This window comes from Ixodes scapularis, unplaced genomic scaffold (genome assembly GCF_016920785.2).
Source record: "Ixodes scapularis isolate PalLabHiFi unplaced genomic scaffold, ASM1692078v2 PGA_scaffold0__279_contigs__length_252992795, whole genome shotgun sequence".
In the NCBI taxonomy this organism is placed as follows: domain Eukaryota; kingdom Metazoa; phylum Arthropoda; class Arachnida; order Ixodida; family Ixodidae; genus Ixodes; species Ixodes scapularis.
The window spans coordinates 179,953,083-179,974,151 of NW_024609835.1; the positions used below are offsets into that span (position 1 = coordinate 179,953,083).

Here is a 21,069-nt window from a genome sequence, read left to right on the forward strand (position 1 = left end):
AAGCTTGGCACGCGGCATTCGAACCACGCATATTGTGGTAACTCGTGTTTGTATGATGAAGGTGCAGTGTGACCCCGGCTTAAGACTACCTATCCCATCTCATACGCTAAATAGCGCAAGATAAGGACTTTGCTAAATCCCCAACTTCATGATTTCCGTAAAGCTCTATCGTCCCAGGAATTTTGACATCAGCAGGTTCGAAAGGCCTGCCGAAACGGAGCGACCGCAAGTCTCTTGGGAGCCAAGAGACTGCTTGTTATATATTTCTGATATTATTTGGTAAAGAAATATGAGCCGAAAACGATCACTTACGTTATTCGTCCTTGGTTTTACGTAAATAAACAAATTATTTCCCCAATTTTTTTTTATTCTTCCTTTGTCTGATGTATGTTGTGCTTTCCAATAATACAAAGCACTATCATGGCTACCGGTGACCGTTTTTTTTACTTCTGAACCTGTCTAAACTTAAACCAGAAAAGTATAGTCACCGATCAGGCACAACAAATCATATAAACATTTCTGAAAACCATTTTCTGATGCAACAATCGCTGCTGGTTTAGCCCCCTGCAGTGTAGATTCCGCAAAGAGCTGACCGCACACAATTTGAGTTGTCGTTATATTTTTTTTTTCATTTAACTTTTTTTAGAACTTTTTAAAAGCGACCGCTAAAAAAAAAAATACTATCTGAAAGCTTTGAGCAACGAGAAAAACAAGAATGGCGTTCGCTAATGGCACTTGCCGATGGAAGCTTCCCACAGCTGTCATGTCTCGGCACAACGAAGAACAAGGTGTCAACGGCTGCGCTGTGCTCACGCCTTAAAACTAACTTGACCCGGTGTCCCAGCCGACGGTTCGGAATCAAAAAGAGATGTGGGGAAAGAAACGTAGGCCTAGAATGGTGCAACTACGGTTCAGGAAACGATCTTTAGAACGGTCACATGGCAGTCGTCGGTAGAGTGCTGCTTTGTAAGAGCTTTCAGCTTTCCTTGATGAACGAAAGATCGCTACCGTCGTTGCACTTTCCGCTGTTTGAACCACTAGAACAGGAACTCATTTCAATTTTAGATGGAATTTAAACTGAAACGGGCATCGATTTTCGTTTAGTCACCTATACGCATAAATATTCACTTTCCATTAGCGACAACTCTATACCTTTCTTTTTATCCCAGGCACACGCAGACAAATTTATCTTCAAATGTCAGCTTCGCTCGCTTTTTAACACGGGATGCGTTATATGGCCAGTGCCTAACCGTTTCCGGTTTCGAATTCCTGAAACGGAAGAAAAATACGCCAGTGCCGAGTAACCTGCCTGAGTCACATAACCTAGGCCTCATCAGAAATGTAATCTGATTGACAATTTCAACGCTCAAATAAAAAAAAAATAAAAAAAAAAAGCTTTTTGGTGCTTAGGCATGAGTAGTCAATGTAAGAAACTCGTTTGCAAGAATATGCATAAATACATTAGTAAAAACATAAGATTAGTTCCCATATTAGTAATTTTGCAGTACGTACGTTTCTTCACATCTACGAGAGTATTCATTTATTAGTAAAATGTGACGCTCCCCCAGATTGTAATAATACTCTTCTTTTTTTTTTTCGGTGCAGTGCTTAGCGTTTGATCATTGCATTTAAACTTCGTGTAAAATTGCAGTGAATGCCGTAATTTGTGCATATATGTGGATTGATGTAATTTACATTTTTAAGTAGGCAGTTACCACAAGTGCTTTATTAAAATTATAATGAAAGTTTCAAGCTACGGAACGAATATATTCACACTCGTAAACGTCTAAAGTTAGTCGGGCACTGAGAAAAAAAAAATTATGCCCTAGCACGACATAATTCATCAGATCCGAAAGTGTGTACCTAAAAACGAGAAAAAAGAAAAAAGTCAGAAAATTCGCATTTATGTGCCTTATCGATTTTCGGAGAGGTACATGCTCATCATAAACACACAAAAAGAAAAAGTGTGTGTGTGTGGGGGGGGGGGGGGGGGGACGCCTTAAATAAAATTTCGATAAGGCAAAGCAAAAGGAGAGAGGCGAAGAAGAATTTGTGACAAGATAAATAAAATGGAGAATATCGATTAACGAGAAATGTCAGCTTCCCCCGAAGCGATATAAAAAAAAAAAAATAAAAAAAGCGCCAATACAGGGGAAAAAAAGACGTAATTAGGGATGTTTATTACAGTTACGCGAGGTTTTAAGGCTAATGTGCGTTGAGAAAGAGAAAAAAAAAGTATCGTATTAAAAGTGTGCAGTGAACTTGGTCGCTCTTAAATATGGTTCCATTCAGTGGTTCACTGGATGCAACGAGGACAGCTGCTTTCACAAGCGAGAACGCCTATCGTCTTTCAGTTTAACGCGCATAGCGGGCATGAAAAGGTCGAGCATCACCTCTTCGCTTTAGTTAAGCCGCGTTCCATCACGGTGATGAACAACCTCCCCCACCTTTTCTCATTAGTTTGCATGCAGGCGATTAGTTATTGGAGTATTTTTTGATCTTGGTCGAACGTACAAGCACGGCGTGTGGGTCCATTGACGACAGAACTCGCTAAGTTGCTCATCTACAGCATGTGACTCGTCGCAACTTTAATGGCTGACCAACTACACGCTGTATAAATATTCCCATAACCCAATTTGCTCGCTTTGCTTCCACACTCTTCTTATCAGCACAGAAGACGGTAACGTCATCGGCGTAAGCGAGTACCTTTAACTCAGCATTATTAAGTGCAAATCCTTGAATACTCTGACTTGCAAATATGCTACGGCACAAAAGTTTCAAATATATGGCAAGGAGAGGAGGTGATAATGGACAGCCTTGGCTAACGGAAGCTTTTATGTGTGTTTTATCGGAAAGCATGTTGTTCACAATTAATCTTGCAGTGAAATTATGATAACATAAGTTAATACCTTCGGACACTGTTTCGCCTACGTTGATGTGGCGTAGAAGTGCAAACAAAAATCCGTGGCTCACACGATCAAAGGCTTTTGACAATTCAATTTGTGTCAAAGCAACTTGTGTGTTACTGTCAGAGGCACACTCAAGAACCGAGCGCGCAACGGGGATATTGGTTTGAATACTTCTTCCTTTTATACCACATGTTTGGTTCTCACCAATAAGGTCTTCGATTACTAGCTGGAGTCTGTCATTCAATATTTTAGCAAAGATCTTGTAATCTACATTGCAAAGTGATATTGGCCTATAATTTTGAACTTTTTTCCTCAGTTCCACGTCTTCCGTCTTGGGCATTAGGACAGTATGGCAGTCGTAAAACGTCAAGTAACACTTGACACAGTATGTCTCGGTATTTCTTATAAAACTGTCCGCTAAGCCCTTTGGGTCCTGGTGTTTCGCCTTTTTGAAAAGAGTCGATTGCGGCCTTGACTTCACCTAAAGTTATAGTGCCTTCTATGATATTTTTATTGTCTTTACAAAGTGCAGGCATCAATGATAACAAGTTATCTACATCCTTTGCATTGCCTGTGTGAATAGCCTTGCCACAGATGCTTAAGTAGTAGTTTTGAAATGCTTTAACAATCAAGGTTGGCTCCTTGATAGTTATGCCTTCTTGATCTATTTCTAAAATTTCTTTCGATAAGGCATATCGCCTCTCATCATCCAGGAATCGTTTGGTGGGTTCCTCGCCAAGCTAAAACTTTTTCGTGAGAGAACGTATTACAGCTCCACGATATCTTTCTGCCTCGAATTTTTGAAGCTGTGCTCTGCTGACATAGATGTCGTTGTGAAAACCGGGACTGTTGCCTTTCATCTCATGGAATAACGAGAGATTTTTACGTAGTTCGCGCTGTTCCTGTTTGCTTTCGTAAGATATGGTTGTAGAGCGTTCAATTACCAAGTTTTTTACCTCTTGCTTAAAACTGTCCCATATTGCAAAAATATGCATATTTCTATTTTTAAAGCTCTCTGACAAAATTAATGAAACATCTTTTTAAAACTTCTCATCCTTTAAAAGCTTCACAGTAAGTTTCCACAGTTCCCATTGGGGCCGGAAAACACGGAGAGTTTTGTTCCTGAAGCTAACAGAAACTAAACAATGGTCAGAAAAGAACACCAGTTTAACGCTATAGTTCTTCATTAAATTAAATGCATCACCTGACACATATATTCTATTAAGACGAGCGTGCGAAACACCTTGAAAGTGGGTGAAGCGTATTGATTGGTCTTTCCGACATGCCACATCTACAAGGTTGCACTCCTCGAGTATGTCAATGAGTAACGCAGCGCTTTGGTCATACCGTGTCTGCTGTAGCGCACGGTCTTCTGCGCTACAGACACAATTAAAATCTCCCTATTAGTAAGCTGTTTTGTCGGTGTTCAGAAAATGTGCTAGAAACTGGAAGTAAGAAGTCCTTCTATTCACCGTATTAGGAGCATATATACAAATAAAACGCCAGTTGATCTGTCTTAAAGAAAGGTCACATAAAATGAGAAGCCCTTCCTGGTCGCTGGTCAAGGAAACAGACGAATAGCCCAGCTTTTTACGAAGAAACACAAAACAACCGTCAGAAAGGTCTACTTCATGGCTCACACATTTTTCGAAGTCATTTCGAAAAGGCTCTAAAGCCTCTGCTACGTCTTCATGTGATTACAATTTTGTTTCTTGTATTGCGGCTATGTTAACATGCTCGCGATTCAAGAGCATTAGAAGTTAAAACTGTTTCCTTTTAAACCTTAAGCCCCTTAGATTTAACGTTAAAAAATACAAAGGCAGGGCAGATTTTATGAGGGGCATTAGGGTGAGCTAAAGCCCTTCATGACCGTCTTCAAGCGTCTTATGGCTACTTTGTTTCCGATACGGCTGATGTCTGGTTCCTACCTGTTTTTTATCTTTTCTCGATTTTGCGACAGGCCCTTCATCAGCTACAACAGTGTGAGGCTGATAGCCGAGTCCTTCTGAATAGTCTTGCGGCTTCAGCGCGTCTGCATCCAACCCGATGGTCGTTGGTGCTACTTCAAAGGTGATGGTGGTGTCGTCTCCACTTGCTGTAGCATCCTCCCCGACGACCGTGGTTGTTGACGAGTTGTCATCATCGTCAGGTGGAAGGGGATGGTTCAGGAAGGAGTTCTGGATCGTTTTCCGTGGTTAGGGGGTCGGTCACTGCTGCTGGTAGGTCACCTTCTGCTTGGCTCTTAAAAACTTCTGCGGGTGGTGTGTGCCCGGAAGCATCCACAACCTCCGAGACATCCATCATAAGCTCAGGCTGCTCCTCTTCGTCCTAGGATATCGTTCCGCGAAGCTTGCTTGCCTAAGTTGTGACGCAGTCGTCTGCGGTGTGTCCGTAGCGTTTACATTCCGAGCAGCGCGGTGTTCTGCACTGTCGGCGGACGTGTCCTACCATGTTGCACCTGAGGCACAAGGGGGTCTTCCTGGAATAAGGATGAGAGGTTGACATCTATACACTTTAAGTTGGAATGGAATTCTCTCCGTGGTGATTCCTTCATGCAGGGTAATGTTAACTTCCCTGTTCAGGGTGTCCATATGCTCCATGCCGGGGCACGGCCACTTCTCTCGGCTTATGTTACGGACTGTGCCGTAAGGCGCTACAGCTTCGATGATACACCTATTTTTGAGGTAGTCCGGAAGCCAAATAAGATTGATCTTGAGGTCCCGGGTGTCTGGGTCAAGGACAAGGCATTTCTTGATTTTCACGACCAACTCACCGCGACTGCAAAGCTTCTCCTTAGCGAGGGCGTTGACGCAGGTCACCATCCACGCATGACTCATCTGAAATTGTCCGGTGGCTTTGACATCTTTCAGCTCGATCACATCTTTGATGGCGTCTCGAACGTCCGGGGCCGTGTATGGCCCAGCAATCAGATCGGCGTGGAGAAATACGGAGTTGAGGACGATGTTGCCGGTTGGAAGACATGGAAGTATGACCTCATATTCGTTGGAGACGTCATCCGAAGATTCGGAAATAACTCGGCCAGTGACCGATGCGGTGTTTTCACCAGAGAGCATTTTTCCACGGCGGTTCGCAACGGCATCTTCCGGCCACTTCCTCTCCGCCAACTTCCTTGACTGCCCTTAAGTCTTTTATACGGACCATTTGAGTGCCCAAACTTGTCGTCGTGTATCAGCACGTCAGTTCTTCGCAGTCGCTAGGTCAGTTCCTTGACGAGGACAACCGCATGAAAGCGACGGGAACAAGCGGCCAAGGTGATGACCGACGATTAAAAAAACGAGTGACGCGACGGGGGACCGTGAGAAATCGCCGTCACTCCTCGCTGTCTCCGTTGCTCGTCTCGTCGCTCGCTAAATCGATTACATGCCGTTCAGCCTTTAAAACGAAGGCGGTCGCCGTCGGCGAGAAAGTGCTTTCTTGCCGTCTCCCACGGCGAAAGAAGGCTGCAATTGGCGGGGAGTACGACGGCAGCTGCACTCCTTTCGTCTCTTGCGCTACAAAAATGCATGCAAAATTAATACCGCGAATGCTCGCGCTACGAATGCTCGCGTTTTTGCGGAAGATATAAGCAAACTCAGAAAGACTCGTGAAATGTCAAGACAGTTTTTTTTTTTTTCATTAGGCCTAAAACTATTTACGACGGACATCAACGGTTAGACAGGTCAATCAGAATCATTCAACCACCGAGCACACACAAACCGGGAAGAAGTGCTCAGCGTCAAGGAGGAGGAGGTGGAGAAACGCTTCTTGCACGACGAAACCCAATCCAGTGACAGCGGCTCGTTAGAACTATCCTCGGAGCTGTCCAGGTCCACGCACACACTCGCCCCGTCGAGCGTATGAACGTTAACTATTCACTCCAACACGGGAACATGAGAACTGCACACGACACAAGGCAAAAACGGCAGGTTCACATCGGAGAAATTAGCGCAGTGTTGCCAGACGGAGAAAAAAAAAGTCAGCAGATTGATCCCCAAAAAGTCAGTAGATTTGCACAAAAATCAGTAGATTCTGCGAAATCTGTGTTTTGCCATGTTTTGCTATTTCCATTAAACCACACTTCGAAGAAATAGTATAGAGTAACAAATAACATGGTAATAAACACCAATAAAAATGAAAAAAAAAACCATTTCATGAGTAATTTTTTTTTTTTTTTTTTTTTTTTTTATGGAGGACAAAGTAAAGTAGCACCGTGAATGTTTTTTTTATTATTTCTTTTTTTTTTTATCAGCATTGTGTTGCGATTTCGAGGATTATTCTTTGAAATCGAGACTGAGCCACTTTTGGGATCAACAGATGAGGGCGACAGTGCGACATCCACCTGTCGCCGTTATTGAAACGAAACCGAAACAAGACGTTCCGGCAAGTGCGCGCCTATGGTGCGCGCGTACATGTCCAATGTAAGTTTTCTGCAAGCTGCCATTTTTCCTTACTGGGCTGTGGAAGGTTTTTGACGCAACGCTGTCGGCGCGGAGCACTGTTGAGGCTACGCGTCCTCTGTGACGGGCTTTTTTCTTTTTCGCCAGTCTCAAAGTTTGCGTTCAAACGTGGAGAAACTTAATTCGTTAGCTTTTTAAGCCACCGAGGAATAACATATTATATAATTTTCTTTCCAGAGCCTGCCTGATAAAAGTAAAGAACCGAAATTTGGATGTCGATCCCATGCATTCCGCCGGGCGAATGAATGAGAATGGCGGCCCTCTCCGCTCAGCTGGGTGGGAGCAGCCGAGAGTTCATGCGCACACGCCTCTCGCTCTGCGACACAGGCTGATTGGCTCACTCGGGAGAGCGACGTTACGGCGGCGAGATCGTAGACTACCCAAACTATCCCATATAAGGCTCTGACTCCAGTCACCGTCGGATTGCCCTCGAATCTGCTCTGGGTGAATAGATCGATGAATATACGGCTAAGTCACTCGAATAGGACGGGCTTCTGGGCCATTTAGCCAGTGCTTCGTTTTTAATGCTGGGAGAATATGAGTTTCCTTTGATGGGCGACCCTGGGAACTGAAGGGGCCAAACAATAAATTTTGATATGTTTACAAAAAACAAAAAAAAAAGCCAGTAGATTTTCTTTTTTTTCAGTGAATCAGTAGACCCGAAACGAAATCAGTAGATCTACTGATAAATCAGTAGACCTGGCAACACTGAATTAGCGTCTTGCGAACTCCGACTGGCCCCAAATCGCTTGTCGCACAATGTTGCCAAGCGTCTCTTGTGAAAGAAAAACATGTTTTAATAAAATACAAAAATAAAAAAAATATATAAAAAACAGAATAAACTTTTCTTGTTTTCCGAAACGTCTTTAGTATGTGCTACGTGGCTATTTTCATCGCAGATAAATTCAAAATGAAAATATAAACGCTCACAAACGAATGCAAACGAGAAGGAAAGTAAGTAAGCCGCATGGACATTGCATCAACAATTGCTGCTGCGCTCGCTGCAGCGCTGGCTTCCACGTCGTGCTGGTACGGAGGCTGCGATCGTTATAAAGTCAGCTCCAACCCTTAAACATGCCCCCTCATACAATATTTTACGCTAGGATTGCGTGTGGATACCTCCCCAGCGATCCGAAACAGCAAGTACGTCGCTAACGCTGGCAATCGGGTATGAAGCAACTGCCGCCATCTTCTCCGGGCCTGTGCGGTAGTAAATAACTAGTAAAAAGGTAGTAACGCTCAGAAAAGGTAGTAATGGCTGCATTTGCTAACTTTTACTACCTATCGCGCGTTTGAGGTAATAAATGGTTAGTGAAAGGTAGTGACAGTCCGAAATAGGTAGCAATTGTTGCAGTTACTAGCTTTTTACTAGCTTTCTTATAAAGAGTGTGTGTGTATATTTATACAGCCTAGAACTTAGTCCGCCTCAACGAGCGACTTGTCTCCCAGCTGCAGATTATAAATTTAGCCAGTGCAGTGCAACCGCTAGCCTGGGGTCTTTAACTTGCACCACGCAGTACTGATACACGACCGTACGGCGGTGCGATGCTCATCCAGATCAAAGCAGGCAGGGGTTGGAATTGAACCCAGAAAGAGGAGGCCCGCAACAGGTGTTGGTAGTAATATTCTGGTCGCATTGGTATCCTGAAGGAAGTGGTATCAGAACTGAGAGTGTGTCTGCCATCAGTTCAGCCGCCTCCTGCGCGGTAAGTCCAAGAACGACTTCCAGGCCCGCAATGGGGTGAGTTGGCGCCTTCGGCTATGAAACTTTTCGGGCCATTCTCTATGCACGAGAGATGACTGAAGGAGATCCGAACTCGGCACAGAGTTGATCCCATTGATGTCGTTAAAGCCGAGACGTGTGCCTGCGAAAGACGGCATCAATGTGCTAGTTCTGAGTCAAGTCTGCTGGATCATCGAATCTTTGTGCACGCCGTAGGACTCTCCTAAGGGCTGCCCTGAAATTGAGATACGTCTGGTCAGGGTTCGGACAAGTAATCGTAACCCCGATTATTTTTGTATTCATAGTAATGGCATGATCAACTGTGGCAGGCGGGTCATTGGCGCGTTTGGCTGTAGCACATTTCATGTGCGCTCGAAATAGGTACCAGTTTGTTACACGTACATCCTTGTATGTAATAGTATTCGTTTTCTGCCGTGGTGGCGTGATTAATGTTGGAATGTGGCTACTTCCCCATGTGTCCCGTTAAGTATCCCATTCTCCGCTGATATCTGGAGAGATTAAAGTGACGTCCAGTGCGCTTTCATTAACTCCCCGTCCTATGTAGCTTTCAGCGTTATCATTCAGAGCTTGAAGGTGTAGAGATGCCGTTACATCTTCCACCTGGATGCCTCTTCTTGTCGTCTGTCTATCTCCCCAGATTTCGTTGTGAGAATTAAAATCTCCGCAGATATTGACATTCCCTTTCGGCACAGCTTTCACCTGTCGGAGCTCATCTGGGTCCCATGAGACATTCGGTGGCACATATAACAAAATAATAGAAAAAACTTTTCCGCGGGCTGATGCTCACACCAGCCTCTGCAGCAGACCCCTTAGCGATGGAGGAAAGGTCTATGGGGGTTGTTTAATCTTCTCAATAATAAAAAATGCCACACGAGAGCGGCCATCAACTTGTTTTGAAGTACTCAGGTAAATGACATAAGGGTAAAGTCTGCAGTCTCCTGGTCGAATCCCGGGTTCATTAGTAGCAAGTACATTTGTTCTATTAGTAAGTAAGTTTTTTTCCGTAAACCAGGGAGACGAGGTCGAAGGCTGTTGGCGTTTTATTGGAGAGGCATGGGGATCTTGCGCTTATGGTTTTGTGAAATTTTGCATTTGTTGGTGTAGTGATCCAGGTCCATTGTGCTGATTAACGCTATGCGTGATAGTAGGAATCATTCAAAGGAATTATTAATCTCTCCATAGCAAGTGGAGCCTGTACTTCTGGGAGGTTGTTCAAGCAGGGGACGTTTGTATGATAGCTTTTAGTGCCGCAAATAACATGGGCAGAAGTACCTGCGAGAAATCTCCTTGTTATCGAGGGTACCGTGACGGGCTTCCCAATGAAAGTGATGCTGATGTGCCGGAACAAGGCGTTTGATTATGTCTACTCTTCCGTGATGCAGGTTGATTACACTGTGCTGGCACGGGTCTTGTCATTGTGGATGCTCTTGAATGTATCTCCAGTGCAGTAAAGTATTCTGCCTTGTTTCTTTTCTCTCTGAGTATTTTTGCGAGGGGTATGTTTAAAGACCGCGGCATAACTTGTCTGCGCAGGTAGTGCGTGCAAATACGCTGGCTGTGGTGGGCAGCGAACTACCGTTGGATTCGATGACGGAGCTAAGCGCCCTGAATGCCCTCGGGTGATGATGGAGATTCCTTTTGCTATAGTGGCTGCTTTCTTTCGAGGGCAGTTAGAATATATGGCCGAGTGTTTTTCACTACAGTTCACACATTTAGGTTCATTCCTAGAGTTTCCTTCTTTATGGCTGTGTGGTGCGAAAATCCCTGACAACGGCGTTCAATTTTGCAGTTTCTGGCGATGTGGCCATGCCTTTGGCAGGTGGAGCATTAAAACGCGTGTCCGTGTTATTCTTTAACAGGATGACTTATGAATCTGAGGTACACGCGCAGAGGCTTGGCTTGGTCGCTCCGGAACCTGAGTACCACACTCTTAAAAGGCCGTTCCTCCACGGTTCTGTCCTCCTGACGACGGTATGCTACCTGGCGTTGAACGAACACAACGCCGAACTCTTTAAAATATTCCAGAAGTTCGTCGTTGGTGCACTTAAGTGAAACATTTTTTACTTCCTCGTAGTCCCTAGAGTATGCCTCCGGAACATAAGCAGTCACTGAAATGTCTCCGAGCGAGGTGACGGCGAGGAGCTTGTTTTCCACGTCTAGGGCAGCAACATTCACAAAGAGGTTGCCACATGTGTTGACCTTGTGGGACATTATTTTTTTAATAAGTAATTGAGACGAACTGGTTTGCGAGTAAGTTCGGGTTAAATCACCAGACGGATGCGTTCACCTATGTTTGCTCGAAGAGCACAGGAATACATGTTACTCTATCTTTACGGTATGTGACGACGGTAAATGCCCCCTTGTGGTCTTCATCTGCTACTTTTCTCCAGGGAGTATTCTGAGGTGGCGTCGTCTTCGACTTTTTTAGAATCGGCGGGACGCGGTTACTTGAATGAGCGAACTGCATCTGGTGCTTTGCCAGATATGTCTTGAAGAATAACTTGAGGAGGTTGAATCAGACGCCGTCCGTCATTTCCAAGATCCATAGAACCTGCTTGGTTGTTGATGGCGCCCATTTTTCCAGGCAATGCCGGTGTCACTAAATGATTTCTCCAACTCACGATGGTGCTTGGCTGTCCATTTTTTTTTTTTTTTTTGGCAAGGCGTCGCTTGATAGGGTTGAAGGCCGTAGCTAATTGCTGATGAGATGATAGGCGAGTTAATTGATGATGAAAGTACGCTCACAGGAGCGAGAAATTCGGGCTTCTTGCTCAGAGCAATTCGTCGTCTTTCCTCCAGAATAGAACGCAACAATTTGAAAACATGACGTTTCGTGGATCAAAAGACTAATGAGAAAGACGATATTTTTTTATGAGTTGACGTCCACCTAAGCCTAGTATTTTCAAAACAAAAACTTGACACTGTGGGCGACTGAAACAATCTATTTCAGTAAAAGAGGGAAACAAATACCTTCTCGAAGAAGAAGGTTATTGTTTTCTGTCGTTCCGTCAAGTTGTTTTTCTTTTTTTTTTTTACTGAAATATATGTTATAGGAGCGCACAGTGTTATTTCTTGGTTTGGCGACGTTTGGCTTCGGTGAACGTCTGCTCATAAAGACATTTCGTTGTTCTCAATCATTTTAGAACCAGGTAACGTCATGTTCTTGAACTTTATTGTTCTATCTCAACCGCTAGCGTCACAATCTCAAGCAGCTAGAGCTTTTCTGCGAAGCATAGTTAATTTACCCGGGCGGAAAAACACAGTTCTCTTTTCTCGGAAACTCCCCGTATATATGAACCGAGTGACAACATAAAAAACAAAACCAACTTTTTGCATTACGTTCGCGCGCAAACAGTAGGCACTGATTTATCGCTCCGTTTCTTCAACGAACGCAGTAAAACCTTACGTCAGAATGGGGATGACGAATGGGCGTGGGTTTATATAGCGTTCGCATTGTGCCTGCGAAATGACGTGCAGTGTCAGGAGTCCCGTCTTGCAAATGTCGGTATACAGAAACACGCCGAATGCAGAGCAGTGAATACCCGGCCTCGGTGAAAAAGCGATCACCTACCTAGATAACGCGGTCTAGATAACGCGAAACGACCTCGTGTCCGAGTGTGGGAGGCAGTGGATTTTTTTAGCGTAACGTGTGCATGTCGTCGGCTCTTAGATAAGACGTTCGGTGGATGGTAGGTTTTTATCGCCACCGACAGCTTAATAAACACCGGGCGTGGCAAGGCATCTCATTTTTGCTCCACAGCCAATCAGATAGCAGCATTAGCCGAGAAGAACGACGAAGAACCAATCGCGGTACGTCAGAAGCCCGTACATATTGAGTAGGGCTCGGTGTATTCGGAGTTTATTTTTCGTGAAATTCGGAGGGTGTTTTTCGGAGTTAATTTTTTAGCAAAAATCCGGTGTTTATCGGAGTTTATTTTTCGTAAATCCCCAAATCTCCGAAATTCGGAGATAATTTTGCAGTGTTTCTCATTAAAAATGATAAATATTAACGGGATGTAAACGTATGCCAGATAAAAAATAAAACACGCTGTATCAATTAAGATTTCTTCAGTTGAATTTGGCTTTGGTGTCATTGGCAATACTAATTTGTCCCACGACATAAGTCGCACACAAGTGTGGCTTCAATAAACGTCGATACCTTAAAATCAATAAACTGCCGGAGGTAGCCGCAAGGAAGCTCATAGTCATCCCATCAATCTATCCCGCGGCCGCGCGAGGTGGAGTGGTTAAGGATGTAATAGAGAAGTTTCAACTGCCCCTCTTCCCTATTTTATACAATCTCTATAGTCCATAGTTTTCAATTCTACCCCCAGAAACATACCCTCCCCTTTCTTTAATACCCAAATCCCATGGCCCCCACTGGAAGCCAAAAGAGTGCTTTTGTCGTGACACGAATGGTACGATGACCTGTTTCCCTGAACCAACCTTGACGAGACAAGCCGTAAGACCCCCTTTTGACAACGGTCCGAGGCTTGAAAGATAATTATGGCGTCTTTTTCCCAGAACCATTGATCCTGCACTGCTCAAATTGTCTAGAAAAAAAATAGTTTTTTTTTTTTTGTTGTTGTGGAAAAAGGGGGGGGGGGGAGGGGGGGGAATGGGCACATAACAATTTGGAGTTCATCGGATAAATCCGAATTGACAAAAATTTTACCGGCGGGTGTCTTTCGGAGTTTTTCGGATTTATCCGAAAATACGGAGCCCTAATAATAAGTCACTCCCTGCGTTTCTTACGTTGTCTGTGACTAGCAATTATAGTCAATAGTCGAGGATACATGCATTTTTCTGGAGCTCGTCGAATCGAGCTGTGACGATCGTGAGTGCGTGGAGGAGAAACAAAAAAAAAGGGGGGGGGGGGGGGCGGGGGACAGGTCGCGGTGTGTGAGTGGTTCACTTTTAATTTGATAAGCTACTGTCGCATCGGTGTACACTCTAAGAAAGGCCTGTGCACTCTAAAAAAAGCCCGTGAGTCTGCTCTCCCGCACAACACTCGGAGAGCCAATCACCGCAACTTACGGAGGCAGCTCAGCGAATGACAATGCCGAAACATATGTTTAGACCAAAAAACGCAGTCTGAGTTGTGACATTAAGCAATGCAAGCGTGACCTTTTGCATTGCTTAATGTCACAACTCAGACTGCGTTTTTCGGTCTAAACATATGTTTCGGCATTGTCATTCGCTGAGCTGCCTCCGTAAGTTGCGGTGATTGGCTCTCCGAGTTTTGTGCGTGAAAGTAGACGCAGAAACGTTTTTTAGAGTGTGCGTCTACTTACCCGCAAAACGCTCGAAGAGCCAATCTCTGCGATCTACAAAATCAGCTCATCGAATGATGAGGCGGAACATCTGTTTAGACCTCAAAATTAAGTCTGCGGTGTGGCATTACGCAGTGCAAGAATGACGCTTTGCCTCGCGTAATGCCACAGCGCAGACTTCATTCTGAGGTCTAAACTAATGTTCCGCCTCATCACTCGCTGGGCTGATTTCCTAGATCGCAGAGATTGGCTCTTTGACTGTTTTGCTGGTAAGGAGACGCCCAAGCATTTTTTAGAGTGTAAACACAGACAGTGACCATAAAGACTGTCAGCATGGTAAGCCAGTAAATAAGAATAGACCCTCAAGCACGGAATTCTCGTGCAAATCTAATTATATACGAGGCGCTTTGTCTAGCTCGTTTTTGGCACAGGGCTGAGTGATTAGTGATTATCTAACACAAGCCCCGTGCACAAGATTCATGACGTCAGCTTTTTCCATAATGCTCAGGGCGGACACCAATGCCGAACGCGGAGAGCGCCCACGTTCGGCCTTGTGTTCAAAGGCTGCCTCAGCGCACTGTAAAAAATTTACGTCAATTTGACGTGTCTTTCCCTCGTCAAAAAAGACGGGCACGCTCATCATTTCAAAATACGAGGATGCCCTCATTATTTATTTGGCGCGAGAGCCGAGCCTTCCAGAAAAGCCGAAATCCCAGGAGTGCAAGCATGCGCAGATGGCGAGGAGTTGAATGCCCCGCCGCGCAGCGCGCAGCCCTGCAGCTCTTTCGCGGCCCTCCTCTCTCGCAGAATGGCGGTGTTGGTGCGTTGTTGCCGTTGTTGCAACACCCATCTCTGTTGTTTTGCGGTTTTGCTCCGAGTCGTGCGCCCGTGCCGCGCAGGCGCAAACAGAGGTTGCAGCAGCTATCGCCATGCCATCGCACTTCGGGCGTTCGTCGAACTCGCCTCGGTGGCTGTTGACATCGTGGTCAGTGTAGTGTTCTGTGATGCATCAGGGCCTCATCAGCTCATCGACGACTAAATCGCCCACTTCAAGGTATGCAATGTGACTTTACCCTTGCAATGTCTTGCTTACGTATTGTAATCGAATGTTTCTCCATGTTCGCGGTTCGAGTGCTTTCGGTTGAAGACGGAAAGCGCTCGAGCGTGTTCGAAATCTGCGGTCTGAGAACACGGGCGTCCCCCGACACATCGTGCTTTTGGTGTTTCTTTTTCAGCACGTTATGTTTCCGTTATAATATGCACGTGTTTATTTATCCGTGCTGCAGCGGCGGCGCCTTTACTCAGAGCCCTGCGCCTTATCTCTTAGGAGAACTCGCGAGTACGAGCTTTTATGGAAGCTTAGTTTCTGTGTTTGTTTTTGCAACAACATTCATGCAGCCAGACAACATAAGCGAGCGGCTAACGTCTTTGTAACGATGCAATGTCATTGAACGACGTTTTAGCGGCTTCGAAAACGGAAGTTTCCAGTGCACTCGATTCACGAGCCTCTAAGACGTACACAAATTATTGACCGCCCTCGTAATTTGACGGGAGATTTCTCAAGCAGTTTGGAGGGTTAATTGTTGTAAACATCCACTCTGCAGCTCGCTGCTGGCTCTGACTTTATATTTAACAGTGTGCTTATTTTTTATATCGTATTTTCCGGGCTATAGTCCAAGGTCTATACATGTTTAAAAGCTGAAAGTTTAGGCTGTGCGGACTCTCTACGCGTGCGGACTATACACGAATTTTGTTTTTCAAGATCGTTCATTATGAGGAGATGTGACGGATTTTGTGAGTGAAAGAGTATGTTAATGATGATTTATGTATATTATAGGCAGGCACGTAACCAGGGGGAGGCCCATGCCCCCCCCCCCCCCCCCCCCTTCCCCGAAACAAAATGTTGGCTACGTGCCTGATTGTAGGCTTCTTTGTGTGCTAAGAAAGCAGACATGTGTCAAGGTGTGCCGTCTATAAGAAGATTTTCGTGTCGACTAAGCACCAGGTGCCAACTATGCACGGCACGCGGACTATGCACCGGGTGCGGACTATCTAAGTACCTAAGCAAGAACTTTTACTTTAGACCCCCAATTTGCCCCTGCGGACTATACACCGGGTACGGACTATAGCCCGGAAAATACGGTACATATATTTTAGGTTTTTGCATGTCCTATATTCCGTTCACGCCTACGCTGACAGTGCGGTGCAAGCTACTTGTTCGCCAACTATAATTAAAGCCTCTTATCGCTTGACCTCGCTCTGCCCGCGTGAGTATGCGAGAGGCGGTGACCACGTTGTGCAGAATCAACAGTTGACTGGTCAAACGAACATGCAGCTTCCACCGCACTGTCTGTTTAGGGGTGAACATTTCGCAAAATCGTAATAATTGGCTCAGCATACCCAACGGCTGATCGGCTTCGCAGAAGTTTATATTTTATTTATTTTTCTGCGCTTTCTTGTTTTATTTCTCATTGATGAGTACTGTTCATTCATTTGCACACCTGAGTCATTAGACAGCTGAAACGACGTCAAAAGATTCTTGTGATATATCAAATTTTTTTTTGTAATCTTTAACGGACTGTAAAGGAAAATGAAGGTGATATATATGTGGATGCCATCCTCACTGTATAATAGTAGGGCTCGGCGGACATTAGACAGGCGGATAAACGTCAAAATATGTTTACTAATTAACCGAAAATTGTAAAGTCACTGTTTAATTACATAGCTTTTTACTTTTCTTTTCTTATTTCACTGTAGATTACACTTGTGCAGCTTCAGACACCCCGGCCGTGACACTTCCCCTTTGGACTTGGTTTAATGAATTTGTGTTTAGTATAGTTGCGTTATTTGTTTAGTATAGTTACGTTTATTATCATTAGTGCATGATTTTTTTTAACGAGGTTATAATTGCTTCCTCTTTTTTACAGTGGCTATTTTCAAACCTAACGTTGCATTTGCATATGTTGGTGTGCATGTGCATCGTGTATGTCTGCATCTAACTGTGTCACATGGCACCTGTGACATCCTAATGACGTCTGCATATAGTTGTTTCACTTTGCACTCGGGCTCAAAGTATAGCTATGTTCGACTGTTAATTTCAGGGTGGCATATCCCACAAGCCTCATGTTGGCTGTGATGTGCCCGTCATGCTAACTGATGTGCTCTAGATACAATAAATGTATTATATTATTATTATGAATATTATTATTATTATTATTTAGCGGTTTAATGGGCCTCTTCGCAATTGCAATTTTAAAGAGAGTAATGTAACCCCAAAACTCTAACCGGCGATTTCCGAAAAACATGAATTACTCAAAACTTGCTGCTTTTTCACAAAATTGTTTCATTTAGGTTGGGCTTTAATAATGTCTCCGTTTAAAATTGCAATCGCAGCATAGCCCATTATACCAATACTTAAGAAGGTAATTAACATATTTTGGTTAGTAAACCTAATTTTATGTTTATTCTCTTCTCTAACGTTTGTCATTGCTGTGGTATTGCTGGCTACTGCAGTGTGTGACCCAATTGTTATATGTTTGTTATAGGTACTTTGGCCAGATAAACCTCAAAAGAGGTACCAGTTGTGCACCATGCCATACCGCAAAGAGCGGCATTTATTCGAAAGTGCTCAGGCTCATCAAGGAAGGGAAATGAACCCGTAGGTACTATCCAAAGATTGCCAGCCGCTCTCTTCAAGCCGCATGGAGAGCTCTATGAGTTCAGCAAGTGTTCCTAGTGGTCCTTGGGATATTTCATGCTGGAGGCTTATGTACGTATTGGTCTTGTCTTTGTAACTTTGTGGGTATAAGGCAAGCTGTATTAAATTTATTGCAGGTTCCAGTTGCACCAAGCAGGTGCACTCACCCTCAGGTTGCTAGCCGCTCTCTTCAAGTCGCATGGGGTGCTTTATGAGGTGAGCAAGCATTTCTAGCAATCCTTGGGACATGTCGTGCTTTAAGCTTATGTATTACTGGCCTTGTCTTTGTTACATTGTGGTATATGGCAAGCTGTACTAAATTTATTGCAGGTCCCAGCTGCGCCAAACAGGTGCACGCACCATTACAGATTGCAAGCCGTTCTCTTTAAGCCACATGGAATGTTCCATGAGGTGAGCCTGCATTTGTAGTGGTCCTTGGGACATGTGCTGTAGGCTTATGTATTACTGGCTTTGTCTTTGTGGTATACGCCAGGCTGTATTAAATATATTGCAGGTCCCAGCAACAAAAATTGCAAGCCGCTCTCTTCAAGCCGCGTGGAGTGCTCTCTGAGGTGAGCAATGATTTCTGGTGGTCCTTGGTACATGCCCTTCTGGGGGTTTATGTAATACTGACCTTGTCTTTGTTATTTTCTGGTATATGGCAAGCTGCATTAACTTTCTCGCAGTTCCCATCTACACCAAGCGGGTTGACCCACCGTCAGACCGCAAGCCGCTGTCTTCAAGCCGCACAAAGTGTTCTATGAGGTGAGCAATCATTTCTGGCTGTCTTTGGTGCATGCCATGCTGGGGGTTTATGTAATACTAGCCTTGTCTTTGTTACTTTCTGGTACATGGCAAGCTGCATTAACTTTCTCGCAGTTCCCATCTACACCAAACGGGTTGACCCACCTTCAGACCGCAAGCTGCTGTTTTCAAGCCGCACAAAGTGTTCTATGAGGTGAGCAATAATTTCTGGCTGTCTTTGGTGCATGCCATGCTGGGGGTTTATGTAATACTGACCTTGTCTTTGTTATTTTCTGGTATATGGCAAGCTGCATTAACTTTTTCGCAGTTCCCATCTACACCAAGCGGGTTGACCCACCGTCAGACCGCAAGCCGCTGTCTTCAAGCTGCACAAAGTGTTCAGTGAGGTGAGCAATCATTTCTGGCGGTCTTTGGTGCATGCCTGCTGGGGGTTTATGTAATACTGGTCTTGTCTTTGTTACTCTCTGGTATATGGCAAGCTGCGTTAACTTTCTTGCAGGTCCCAGCTGCACCAAGCGGGTAGACCCACCGTCAAAGACCGCAAGCCGCTTTCTTCAAGCCGCACAGAGTGTTCTGAGGTGAGCAATCATTTCTGGCGGCCCTTGGTACATACCATGCTGGGGGTTTATGTAAAACTGGCCTTCTCCAGTTTGATCCAGTTTTACCTAAGGAAAAGGTGGACCTCTATAGTGGGATGGACATGCATTCAATATTTTTATATACATGTATACAAAGCTGTCTATTTTGATTCGAACGAAATTAAAAAAAAAAAAAAAACGGCACGAGTTACTTAAATGATTCCCTCACTGTGTGTTTATGGGGCTCGGAGGACATTAGATAAGGGGATAACCGTTGCAGAATGTTAATCAAAACTAATGAACAAAATTTTTTTAATAATGTTTTTAATTAATTGTTTTATGGGATACGTTTCAATTCTAGTTTCAAAGGCAGTAAATATTAGACTAACAGAATTTCTGTATAGCAACAAGGTTCAAGATATGGAATGCTAAAAATTTGCTTTTTTTGTCACCCGATTCGAAAATTGCGTACTCGGGGAAGACCTCAGGATGTTGTGCGGACGTGGTTGCTTCGGACGCACCTTTTTTATCTTGGAAGTATGACGCAGATGCATCTACCAAGGACACACTGTCGAGATAGTGACGATGTGCCCAGTACGACTATGTCACTCTCCCACCCACCATTAACGGCACAAATTCTTGAGCTCCTGAGTGCGGTTTTTGCATCCGACATTAAAACACAAAAGTTGGACAAGGAATATGTGGAAGCCGCTTGGCATTTCGTGAATTGTTTAAGTCGGGATAGCCTTTAATATTGGCTGGCTTTTAACACTGCTGTTGCAGCATGGCCGATAAAGCCATTAGTTACAAAGCTAACAAATTTTCGTCAATTAGTCAACATACTGTGACGGTTATCCCCTTTACTGATGTCCACAGAGTCCTACGAATGCGCAATGAAGAAGACATTCTGATAGCTTTCGCGGCCTTTTTTGAAAATTCTGTTAGCTTTGATATAGAATGATGTGTATACATGTAAAACGACTTGTAGAATGTAATCTTGCACATGATTGTGTTACAAGGCTTTGTTTTTCACCCAATTAAGTAGTGCATTTTTTATCGCAACCTTCCAAAAATAAGCAAAGCATCCAGTTTGGTATTCAAATTGTATTCTATTTCGGTAATAAATCAACGGACTACTACTTGGTTCGCCTTTGGCTTCATACCGAGAATAATAGGCATGTGTGAATCATGAATTTTGGGCTTGAAAGTGTATAATGACTTGAGCTTATTAACTTTTCAGTTGAATATCACAGTGTCTGCACCTCTCTCCAAGCCTGTTACTTAGTGCCGTCACGCTAGCCTCAGCCATCCTGAGTGTTGGTATCACTTGTTTAACTGTAGGCTGCTTTGATTACTTTAGTACATATGTTTTCAAAATGCAGTAATATGTCAGTGAAGGAGCATGATCGTGCACGAATAGTAACTTTAGGTATGGTACAAAAAAATACCTAATATCAGGGGCAGGTAGTCATCCACTGAAATAAAGTAAGAAGTGAATACTTTTGATTACCAAACTGAATGCTCTCTTAAAATTCTCAAGGATCTGCTTAAGCTGCACAGTTGTAATCGAGGCAGCAAGCAAAGCTTGTCATTTATTTATGCTTGTCAGCAGCATGCTGCATGGGCATATAGATTTATAAGTGTAC

General features: G+C 44.2%; 1 protein-coding gene and 1 long non-coding RNA gene across 2 annotated transcripts in view; one reads left to right on the forward strand and one right to left on the reverse strand.

The window, feature by feature from the left end:
• Positions 1 to 11,321, reverse strand: part of LOC8034224 (unconventional myosin-Ia) — a 121,354-nt gene extending 110,033 nt beyond the window's left edge. Inside the window, exon 1 of the mRNA XM_040502041.2 lies at positions 11,091 to 11,321. Coding sequence (XP_040357975.1) covers positions 11,091 to 11,321 — 231 coding nt within the window. The remainder of the gene's footprint in view (positions 1 to 11,090) is intronic.
• Positions 11,322 to 18,804: 7,483 nt separating this feature from the next.
• Positions 18,805 to 19,188, forward strand: LOC120842354. The gene is made up of 3 exons (XR_005715912.1): positions 18,805 to 18,845; positions 18,960 to 19,038; positions 19,153 to 19,188. It is a non-coding gene; the product is annotated as an uncharacterized LOC120842354 (long non-coding RNA).
• Positions 19,189 to 21,069: the final 1,881 nt, after the last annotated feature.